General features: G+C 42.2%; 1 protein-coding gene across 5 annotated transcripts in view; it reads right to left on the minus strand.

The window, feature by feature from the left end:
- The window catches only part of inpp4b (inositol polyphosphate-4-phosphatase type II B), a gene marked incomplete at its 3' end in the record, with an annotated part of 210,789 nt that overhangs the window by 21,252 nt on the left and 176,868 nt on the right, over window positions 1-12,669 (minus strand). For all 5 annotated transcript variants that reach the window (XM_079499419.1, XM_079499418.1, XM_079499420.1 and 2 more), the window contains 2 exons: window positions 5,431-5,805; window positions 4,316-4,454 (listed from right to left, as the gene is read on the minus strand). In XM_079499419.1, coding sequence (XP_079355545.1) covers window positions 4,316-4,454; window positions 5,431-5,805 — 514 coding nt within the window. The remainder of the gene's footprint in view (window positions 1-4,315; window positions 4,455-5,430; window positions 5,806-12,669) is intronic.

Below are 12,669 nucleotides of genomic sequence, written 5' to 3' on the forward strand. Positions count from 1 at the left end.
CCTGTAGTAACTAGGTATGGACTAGTCACTAGTAGGCCTCTACAGTAAGCAGAAAACATGGTGCTTCACAATGTGTTGATCGGTGTGTTCAGGTTTTGGTAACCAGATTATTGTGTGGGTGAAATATGCATGCATCTCCCTCCCTCCCTCAGTCCAGTCAGGTTTTGACTTGATATGTTTTGACACGTACAGAAGACATAGTTTACAGATACTGAATGTAGTCCTGCAGTGCTATTCTGCACATTCAGTCAAATCTGTTGGGCAGGTTTGGCGTGAGGACGTTGAGCTTAGTGCTTGAAAGATATTGACCCAAATACACTGTAATAAAAAATTAAAAGACCACTGGAAGAATGAATATCCTGCACTTAAAGCAACATGTTGGACATTGATCTGGCCCATTCCTTCTGTCTGTTGAACTTTAATTACAGGTTGTCTGAACCTTCAGCCAGTTTGTGACAATAGTAGGCTGTTAAGTGACATTCTAACAACTAAAACACCAGCTGGTTGTTACAGTATGATACGTGAAAGTGGAAGGCATGCATTGTATATATACACCACCCTATAGCCTTCAGAGCCATAGCTCTGAAAGCCTTGTGTGGCTATTGGAATTGATCTTTGGTCGTAATAGTGCCATAAGTCGCGCCACTGAGGTGGTTATAGCTTATAGACTGTGAGTGTTTTTCCTAGTTATTTTCTTTATGGTTTTTTATGGAATATAAAAGATGACAATTAGTGGTGCACAATATAATCGGTAGCATATCGAAATCGGCCATATCGACAATAAAAATGCTATATCAGTATCGGATCAGTCTCAAAATATTACAGATTATTTTCACAGATATTGATGATTCAATAATAATGTGGCTGTCAATGACTCAGTCAGTTTTGTTTTGTGTGGGCTATTTCTAATGTTTGAAGGTCAAAATCGGTATCGGCAGATATGACCCTGCAAATAATGCATCATGTTATAAGATTTTACTACTTTCACAATATTTGTTGTATGTGTAAGTACCGTATAGCATGCAGAGTTAACCACTAAGTTCAGAGAAAGTGACATTGTTCCACTCAGGGGCACAGAAGGCCACTAGGCCAGTGTGTTTCTATCAACCTGATGGTTGGTAAACAAAAGTGGACAGAGGGATTTTGGCTAATTGAGTTCAGGACCACAGATAAACTTGATTTTACTTTATATACATTAACTGCAATAAATCAAGTTTGAACACCGGTGTCTGAACGATTCCACTAACAACAGGGGGCAGTATTGCCTAGGTAATGTGCTGCTCTCCCCATGGTGAAATCCATACAGCATTCTGGGAGAGATGACAGTGTGTGCGTGCAGTGCTTTGTGCATGCACAGAGTGCCAAGTGAATATTGATGGGGGTGGAGGTGTGCAGCCAAAGATTAAAAAAAAGCTAACTTTATCCAATCCACATGTTTTCGCTCTCACCTTCAATCACATTTAAGTGTGAAGCTTACACAGTATTCCACATGAAAACACAGTAGGGAACACATACTAGTACACCACATTTGCCTTGACCTGCCCTGTCAAAACAGTCACGTCTTATCTTATTTTGCAAATACCACCTCACTCTGTGCGGGGAATGGGATGGGGTGGTGTGTGTGTGTGTGTGTGTGTGTGTGTGTGTGTGTGTGTGTGTGTGTGTGTGTGTGTGTGTGTGTGTGTGTGTGTGTGTGTGTGTGTGTGTGTGTGTGTGTGCGTGCGTGCGTGCGTGCGTGCGTGCGTGCGTGCGTGCGTGCGTGTGTGTGTGTGTGTGTGTGTGTGTGCGTGCGTGCGTGTGCGCACACGTGTGTGTGCGCGCGTGTGACACGCCGTGTGCTGGTGGGGGGCAATGGGATTTAAAAAGACAGAATGCTCCAACTGTCAACTCCTCTGGCAGCCTGCCTGTCCAAACAGCCAAACCTCCACACAATGCCTTGTCAACAACAACCTCGGCTCAACAACCAATCAAGTCTAAGCGATAAACCTCTCCTATCTCTCATTACTCCGTTAGACAAGCTGGTGACCACTTGCTCTACAGTATGTCTGTGCAGCATCTTAATAAAAGCTGCTGTTATCTCACAATGTGTCTACATGGACTGGATGCCCTTGCACTTGCCTGCCAGATGATGTAGGCACATGCAATGGTACAAATGCACATATTTCGCAGATGCTTTTTGGCCGAAACATTCCGGCTTCTCTCTGAAGCCAACACAGAGAGACTAATGCATGCTTTTATCACATGCAAGCTGGATTGCTGTAATGCTCTTATGTCTGCACCAAACAAACAAACAAACTAGCCCAAGTACAATGCAATCAATACAAAACTCGTACTGACAGGACCAGAAAGAGAGCTCAAATTACACCAATTTTAAAATCAGAGCCACTGGAATGGCCTCCCAGAGTATCTGAACATAGCTGATAATGTTGATATTGTTATTAAACGCTTATTTAAAACACATGCATTTATCCTTTAACTAGGGTGTTCACAGTCTGTTAGGCCTAGATTTGAACCTCCCCTATTTTCTATTTTAGTGTTATTGTTTAATTTCCGCTTCTATCACTTAGTTCTTAACTGCAATAACAGTTATAATAATAATAAATAAACTTTTCTTTTCACAATTTATTTGACTTCATGTGTACATTGTGTTTTGCATTGGTCTATGCAGTTTTTGATCTCATGCTTCTCGTTTAGTTTGATCAGTATATCATTATGTGAAACACTTTGTATTGCATTCAATTGTATGAAAAGTGCTATGGCCTATACATACATTTTTGATTGATTAACCACTCATTATGCACACAGAGACATACAAAAGTATGTATAAACACTGCATTGAAAATCTGTCTGCCTTCCCATGCTTGGTGTAATGCCAGTTGGCAGACAGGAACTTTCAGGTGCCTGCCCCACAGCCTGGGCATGAGGTTGAGGCGAGATGTCTTTGGGAAAAAATGAGGATTGGGCAGTCTGTGGTCAAAAGTGGCTCGTCTTGTATATCAAATATGTTTTTCATCCGTTTTTTATTTTTGGCAAAGACCGAAGAATTCTTGTTCCCTTTTCTACTATTGTTGTAAAAATGATGGAATGCTTCCAAGGTGGTCTGGAACATTTAGAATTATTTAACACATGAACACATCCGGGAACAAACATTCAGCAAAAATAGCAGACCTACAAGCTCACATTGCATCACTCACAACGCAATATGTTGTGAGCTTGTAATCAGTTATTTCCAGTCTAAGATATTTGGAGTAGCGGGAACAAAGGAGGGGGGCAATAGACTCCCCGGGTGACATTCAGGGGAGTGTTCAGTGTTCCACATTGATAAAAAACATTTGATCATTGACATTAAAAGAATAGAGCAACCTTTATGTGAACCAGGTCATCAACTTTGTGTGAATAAAGACTGGCAGCAATTTCAGTTCTGTGTTCAGTAGCGCACTGCAGTGATTTAGAGATAAGATAGCTATTCTCTAAAAAAGAAAAGTACCGTATACCAAATAAATCATTAACATGTAGCAAGATGTGTGACATACAGTTGGACTTGAAACTGATTAAACGTATTGTTGCTGCTTGTTGCTGCTATTGTTGCTGTGGTCAATAGTTACTGGTTCTGCATATTAAATATAGCTTTCATCATCTTCTCTGGCAAAGACAAGAACATTTCTGCAAATAATGCAGGGACTACAGAGATTTTGGGTGGTGGTGGGGTATTAATTTACTCACAGCCAGATGGGCTACAAAACACATATCACAAACTAATGCTAGTGTAATGTTCAGAATTTAAAGAACACTGTGAATTCAGACAATCTGCAACGTCAGAGGGACAGCTAAGCTTTTTTTCCAACATATTGAGCTGAGCAAGAGCAAGCCAATTTTATTGTTGCTAAGCGCTAGCAGGGAAGAATTACTTTACTTTATCTATTTGTTTGTGGTCTGGACAGAGAAGATTGATGAACACAAGACAAGTGTAATACATACACCTGATTTAGCGAAAGCTACTTTCCATTTGTAGTCAAAAACCAAGAAACTATACAGACATTACAAAATTAAACATTAGCATATATACTAAATGCAGATGTCCAAACCAGACTGAAGCCTTGAATTCATAGTCTTTTTTTGTCGCATTCCTAAGCCAATAATTTGATGACAGGCAGAGGAGACTCAATGGAGACTCTTTGGTCATCAAATTATTGGCTTAGGAATGCGATAAAGACAAAAAACCTCCATGACATCAAGGCTTCATGGTGTGTGTAATTGATAGAGAATATGTTATTGTTTTGGGTGAACTACGTACTCCTTTAAAATATTTATTTACCAGGGTTGTGGGAAGTGATGACATCGGCCAGTTTCTGCTCTGTGATTGGTTCCCTCCTACCGTTGTCTTGCTCCTGGAGTTTATCCACCATGGCAATGACACAGTTGAGACTCTTGGCCACACTGGCCCACACTCTGTCCTACAGGAGACACACAAAGTCAGCAGTCACCTCCGGGCAACTCGGCATGCCAGCATCTCTGTGCGTCTCTCTCCCTTCAGTTCATTTCTCAGACTGTCTCTCATCAAACTGTATCCTTTCAACGTCCTCTGTGTCAGAGATTTTGTGGGAACTGGGAGTCATTTATTCTCAGATTCCCCTCAAAGCGTTGCGACTCTTTTTTGGTCTCTATCCCAGATTTGGAATTTTAGTGTGTCTGTCCATGCACGAGTGTGTGTGTGCGCGTGCGTGCGCGTGTGTGTTGGAGTGAATTTGGGTCTCTTGCTTGCTCTCAGAGGTGAGGTTTTCAAACATCTCACAACAGTTGAGAAACATCCACAAGATAATTACTCTGCAGTGGTTGTGGCTCCTGCTGTTACACATCGCAAATGTACCCCACTCCTTGCGCGCGCGCACACACACACACACACACACACACACACACACACACACACACACACACACACACACACACACACACACACACACACACACACACACACACACACACACACACACACACACACTGTCACACACACACACACACACACACACACACACACACACACACAAGCACTTGGTAACAGATGCTCATTATTTTTGGATAAGCGCTCATCTCTCTGAATAGAAAACCACATTGTGTGATCATGCTTGTGTGGTCATTTCACCAACACAACTTCTTGGTAGCATGAGCAAATGGGTGGAATTTGTGTCAGGTTTGAGTGCAAATCAGCTACCTACAGTAGGTATTACACCCCCCCCCCCCTCCCCCACCAAAAAAGCAGATCTACAAGCTCAAAACACGGGTTAAACTGATATGGATGCTATATTGACAAATTGTTAGGAATCCCCTGAAAACCCCTCCCCCCAAGGGTCCCCAAACCCCACTTTGAGAACGACTGATGCAGCATACTCTTCATTACAGATGTGAAAAGAGATAAACATGGCCATCACTTGCCCATTCCTCCTCGTCATACTCTTTCTGGTGTGGGATAAAGTCCTGGCACGTCAGTGACGATAAAGGGGGAGAGAGTGGCGCACCAGTCCTTTCCCCGTGGCTCGTGACCTCTGACCCTTCCACGTTGTTGCACACCGGGGCTTCGGTGACCGATGTGGCTGGACTGTGGCCCGGGAGGTTGTGGACGGGGCTTTGGTGCTGATTGTGGGTACTGGCCGAATTGGGGCTCTGGTGACCCTGCTGGAGGTGACCCGTCTGGGGTTGGGCCGTGGGCTGGTTCTGGGTCTTGGACACGTAGCCAGGCCGTGCGGCATGCAGAGCCAGCAGAGCACTCTTCACCAGCTCGTCTTTGAGTGCATGGACAAACTGCTCCGTCTGTTGGGGTAACGGGGAGAAAGAGGGGGGGGGGGGGGGATGATAGAGATGAGAGATAGTAGGAAATAGGAATAAAGCAGAAGATGAAGTTAAGGGTGAAAAGTGAAAAGTGTAGGATAGAGGTGGAGAGTAAATGGAAGAATGAGAGAGCAGGAAAGGAAGTGGTAAATAGAGGGAGAACGTGATAGAGAGAGAGAGAGAGAGAGAGAGAGAGAGAGAGAGAGAGAGAATAGGGTTCTGTCTTCAACAGTGAAAGTTGGAAGATGGTTTTCTTTATTAGGAGTTAGGACTGCTGAACATCACGTGCAGCTGCCACCAATCCTCTTAAGCGGAAAACAGTCAATCAATCTACCGTAGCTACAACCAATTCTAGCACTCTTCCGGAACCTTCAGTAATCAGTGCAGACAATATATTCATTCTTTTCTTTTCACTCCACAGAGATAGAGACAGTGAGAGAGAGAGAGAGACCGGCTAGACACGGCTAGTGAGACACACATAGAGAACGAGTTGATGTGGAGGAAGAGAAAGAGAACACAAGAGAGGTAGAGTCAGTGAGAACATTGTAGAAAGAGAGAGAGACAGAATGATGGCAGAGAGGGAGCTGCACACAATAACAGGTGGAACCAACGAGGTAAGTTGTGAGAGTTGAGAACAGGGAAGCTGTTTACATAGGATGAATGGAAGGGGAGAAACAAGGAGAAAATCTACTACTTCTACTTCAGCAACAAAGCCGCTCTAGCCTCCATTACTGCCTCTGCAGTGCTGATATCGTGGGCTGTGAGCTGTGTGAGGCAAAAAAAGGAAAAAGAAAACAACTAACACACAACAAACAATTCAATTACTCTTGTGCCAGAGCCACTCGTCTGATGGGGTGCGCCTCCTTTGATCTCAAATTCAAATTCAATGAGTCACTGTATGTCGAAGCCGCCACCGAGGCGAGGAGGCTCACCTTCGCTGACCGCCCACTGCCGCACGAAGAAAACAAGACAACAAGAGCCCTCAATAATAATTGAGTTGGCTCACAGTAAGCAATTCTATTACCACAACAAAATGTGTTCTAACAAAGCACATGAGCTGAGAGTTCTATTTTCCAAAAGGAAAAAGATTGTTGCATATTTGACACGCAAATATACACCGCCCCAACCCTCCTTCCTGCTGCTGCTTCCCCCTCCTTTGTGGTGGAGGGAGAACGGATTCTTCTTGAGAGACTGCAGAAACGGGAGGTATCGGGGGTGGGGAGTGTGGGGGAGAGAATTTTACTTGGCTGAGCGTTGAGACACATGTATACAGTACACACAGGCACGCACCACACGCACACACCAGCGTATGCAGAGTAATTACTTACGCCTATGCCATTACATAGAATGTTACCACAGCAACCAATGCAGGTAGGTAAACAACGTCTGCCTGAATACACAAGTTTGATTTGACCATATTCCAATAAGATTGTACTAGGTAGTCAGTCCTAAAGATCGTATTTGAGGACAAAATAAAAAGATTTGCCTGCAGTCTGAACAAAGCACTAGAAACTGCTACGACGTCATCTGTGCTCTATAGGGATCACTGACCTGAAATCAAGGTGAGAAATGTTATGAATATTTCAATAATACAACTAGCATATTTCTCCCATCTACTGCAGGCTAATTTGCATATTAATTAACTCGCTGTCAGTTTATCCGCTTTCTCTATTTCACTTGACGCCAAGCTATACTGACTCTGCAGGGAAACTTCAATGAAGTTTGAAGTACGGGCAGTGCAGTACTGGCAGTACTTGGCTGAGGTTCTTGCAACATACAGAATCACTTCAAAGCTGCGCTTCCCTTGTGGATAGATGTTTTGTCACACCTACTGTACCAAAGATCTTCTAGATTAAACTTCCCGGCCATCAAGGAGCAGATACAGGAGCTGTATGAATATTATGTGTGTCTCTGTATTGTAAATAGTTCATGTGTGTTGAAAATACATTTTTGACACACCTGCCCCATGACAACTAGTAGTTTTAGGGGCTGGACTGGACATTAGTACTCTAGCGCACATCGATCAATGGAACGAAGGAAATCCCCTTCCTGTAGCTCCTACAGTAAAACAAAAACACACATTTTGATATATAAATATCCCATTTGTTTGATTGCACATGGGGTAAACAGAGAGACATGCCATCTGTGTCTCAGCATTATCTCCGCAATAGATTTTCACAACAACCCTTCTTTACTGTACTATCTATCCTACAGTACAATTACAAAACTATATAATATCATTTGTATTGTTTATTGACAAAACACATAATAGTGTTGGTTACAGTGCCTGATTATAATTCAAATCAGAACAGTCTGAAGTGAGTGGTGCTGTAATGTACTGTACTTAACAAGCCCTATACCCCTGGCCTCTCTCTCTGTGTGTGTGTGTGTGTGTGTGTGTGTGTGTGTGTGTGTGTGTGTGTGTGTGTGTGTGTGTGTGTGTGTGTGTGTGTGTGTGTGTGTGTCCATGTCTTGCAAAAATACATCATAAATAAATACTGAAACCAGATATAATCATTAAAGATGGAGTGCCATGATTGTTTTCCACCCTAAAACATGATCAGGTATTATTATAAGGAGGAAGATTCTTTTTTTTTCTTTTCTTTTTTTCTGTACACACCCACCAGTTCATTAAGTATGCCTGGTTTGCCTGGTGGGTGGTGATCCACCTGAACTGAAGCCGCACCCACAGCTGTTGTTGTATGATAAAGGGAGAGGCGTTAGGGGAGGGGATGATATTGTGATGTCACTATATGACTGTTTTTTCATTGGCACGTTTGACTGTTAAGGTTTCAGCCTCCAGGAAGAAACCCTAAATACAAAGGGAAGACATCATTGCACATAACCACACCAAGGGGTCTAATGAACCTTGGTGTTGTCCTGGACAGTCAGCTCTCGTTCAAAACTCACATCACAGCTGTCACTCGATCCTGTAGGTTCACACTCTATAACATACAGTACGACGAATTAGACCGTTCCTCACCCAGGAATCAGCCCAGCTCCTAATCCAGACAACAGTCTTGTCAAAACTCGACTATTGTAACTCCCTCCTTACTGGCCTACCGGCATGTGCACTTAAGCCTCTCCAACTGATCCAAAATGCCACAGCTCGCTTGGTCTTCAACCAGCCAAAATTCTCACATGTCTCCCCCCTGCTCCGCTCCCTCCACTGACTCCCGGTCGCTGCCCGCACAGAATACAAAACTCTGATGCTGGCATTCAAAGCAACCAAAGGTATGGCTCCCCCATATCTTGCAAGTATGATTGAACCCTACAAACCCTCCCGCGGACTCAGATCAGCCAATGCAGGGAAGCTGGAAGTACCCTCACTAAAAATGCAGGGACAACGCTCCACACGTCCCAAACTCTTCTCCCTTCTGGCTCCAAAACTGTGGAATGCACTTCCTGTTGCAGTCAGAACTGCAGCATCACTCCCAATCTTCCGCCGTAGTCTGAAAACCCACCTTTTCAGACCATCATGGCCCATAGCACCTACCCTACCCCCTTAGATAGAATTCTTGTAGACTTAGATAGCATTTGATACAGACTTATAGCATGTTATGTAGACAGCACTATAATTGCATTGTATGTAGTCATAGCACGTCATAGTATAGCATAGTATAGTTTATATGTATAGTGTCATTATATAGATATTCCACTGTTACGTTCTTAGCTTACGCATGTTTCATGATAAATGCTTTTTATATATGTGATGTATTCCCATGCTTTTTTGTTCTTGCTTAATGTAAGTCGCTCTGGATGAAGAGCATCTGCTAAATGCCTAAATTGTAAATTGTAATGAAGTAGGCTACTGTCACCTGATAAACACATGAAAAATCATGGCACTCCATCTTTAAGGAAAGCTTATGCATGTGCTATGTGTATGTAAACTCTTAATTTCCATTTTCCAGCCATTCAGTAGCAAAATAGTAATAATAATAATAATTTGGCGACCCCCCCCCCCCCCCCCGAGGGGTCGCGACCCCCAGGTTGAGAACCCCTGGCCTACCACACGTACTTTATAGTCATACATTAGCAGTAAATTGCCTATTCATATTCACACAATGTCTTTAATTACTGTGAGTCAATAATGGCAGAAGTCAAAGTGCTGTAGGTAATTGCCTGAGAAGAGACTGTTCCTATGGAATAATGTTTTTTATCATAATTGTGTAGTTCCGAACTACAATATGTTCTATGATAAACAACATTGTACGCAGAGACATAAGATTCTTACAAGGATGAAAATGCTCAAACCACCACCAACTAACAAATACAGAAAGTCTTTTCAGCTAAATGTATTAACATGTTGAAAATCGCATAAGCCAAGGATTCAAAATGTCAATCCATATTCAAATTGAAGCCTGCTTATCAGGCCACAATGTTAATTTGCAATCTATGAGGACATTTATTATTCATTATCTTGGCAGAGACGGGCGAACAAGGCAGGACATAGCGGCGGCACTGTATTTCACGCGCCCTGGTCATATTTGCACTTCTTAACTGTTCGGTCGCGGGGTGGGAAAATTTGCTTATGGCAACGTTCCAGAGACTGCCAGAAATGTTAGATGAAATCTAAGCAATTTTCCATTTTCCTGCATCTCCTTGCTTTTTCTCTCTGCCTGCCTGCCTGCCTGCCTGCCTGCCTATATGTGACTATATACTACTAGTGACTATATACTATTACATCATGGCATCATGCAGGACTGACAGCAACAGAGATATCCATACCGTATATGGGCTGTGAGGTCCATGTAGTGGCCTGAACCTCTAGCTATTCCAATCTATAATGATCATCAGAAATCTTTTTTCTTTCTTTGTTTTTTGTGTTTTATACTTTTTAAAATATTTAGCTTTAATGTTATAATAGAAGTCAATGGTCTGGGAGTGGGCTGAAACCTAACCTTGCCCAAATTTCAGATCATACATCATAGACAACTGTCAGGCAACTGACATCACAGGCTGACCACATGAAGTCTAAGATCCACGCTGGTCTCCCATGTGGTGAGATCCACATGATTCAATATGTTGTTTTGTTCTAAACCAGACAGCCTTGGACTTGCCCCAAATCAATGTCAATCAATGTGCTCCAAACCCCAGGAGTTGCTGAATGATCATTGTATGTTGTTGAGGGAAAGATGTTTTTGGGGGGGGTGTGTCCTATAGGTTTTCCAAAGCAACATTTTCTCTTTCTAAATAGGAAGGAACACCTAAGTCTTTTTTAATTCTTCCAGACATACCAGACAGGATCTCCAAGTCCCTGGAGATGAATCCCGGTGCAGGTATTCCTTCAATACATCTGCCTTTAATAAAATGCAAGTCTGAAGAAAAATGCTTAGCAGAGACAAAAGAGGTTCTTACACTTTTTTGATCTGAAAGGATGAAAGGAATCTGTAAAACAACTCCAGGACAGATTTTCTAGGGAGAGGATGAGTAAAAAAAATAGAGCTCTTTTAAAACTCTGCATAACAGCTCCTGTAAAATGATGGTGTGTGTGTGTGTGTGTGTGTGTGTGTGTGTGTGTGTGTGTGTGTGTGTGTGTGTGTGTGTGTGTGTGTGTGTGTGTGTGTGTGTGTGTTTACCGTATAATGGATATTGCTGTCAAGACTCCAATAACACTCAGCTGTGAGGACACTGTCTGTGTGTACTGTATGGGTACATGACCTCTAGACTCTGCAGAAATTCAATATAATTGAGCATAGCGGATCTAATCCTCCAACTTTTCCCATATATCTGTTGCAGGTGCGTGCGACATTCTGACTAGTCCCGAGACATAGCTGGAAGGAACAGAGATAGCTCACAAAGACTTTTCTATAATAAACGCCTTTGTGAGAGGGGCTTGGCACACAGACAAAGGGCCCTTTTCCACTGCATAGAGTTCTGAGAACGGTTAATAACTGTTCCAATTGCATTTTCATTTGTACACGGTTTGGCTCTGTTTGTCACTGAATGGTTTAAACCCATAGCTGCCCAGTCGAGCAGAGATGTACTGGAGTTTGGTGAGATAGTATCCCTTTGTGACATAAGTACTGGAAAACATGGCAACAGTTAACATAATGTAAGCATAAAAACAAGGACGCTTTGAGCTACACAAAGTCGATTTCATGCACCGTTGCTTTCTAAAATGTGCTCCTGAAATTCTTAACACAACACAAGCACGTCTCTTTCACAACATAGCAGGCTAGCTTCAAATTTAACTGTTTACATATAATATGATTTGGCCTCAACTCATCTTGTGACTTCCCTCTGCAGTTAGTAAACAACAGGTTTGTTGCGAAGAAGAACTGAGTTTGAATCCAACTCCCATATGACTCCATGCACTCCCTCCTCCCTGCCATCTTTAAACTCTCATAGGCCTATAAAAATACAGCAAAAACATGCAAAAAATAACCCTTTAAAAATACTTAAAAATAGGTTAAGAAACTATAGGAATCTGTCATCCGGTACATTTCAAAACTGTATGTAAAAATGTAAAAATGAAAACAATGCATAAATATTCAAGTCACATTTAGTCTTCATTTAGATTCCACATGGAAGAAAATAGTCAAACATACTTGGCTGTTAAATCAAATCAGATCACGTGAAATCTATCTTTCATACAATCGTACAATAATATTACCATAAAACAAACAAAAAACAAACAGTGCAAACACAAACATTAAATGCCATTAACAATAAAGAGACAATATGACGTAAATGACACATTATGACGTACATTTTTTCAAAACAAAACAAACTAACTAAAGACAAACATTAAACCTGTGTATAGGAGAGGCCCTCAAAAATGTCTGGGGATTGTGAGTGACATGATGTGACGTGACAAGGTTTCATATAGTTAACTGCGACCTT

The sequence above is a fragment of the Electrona antarctica genome, assembly GCF_951216825.1.
Source record: "Electrona antarctica genome assembly, chromosome: 4".
Lineage (NCBI taxonomy): Eukaryota > Metazoa > Chordata > Actinopteri > Myctophiformes > Myctophidae > Electrona > Electrona antarctica.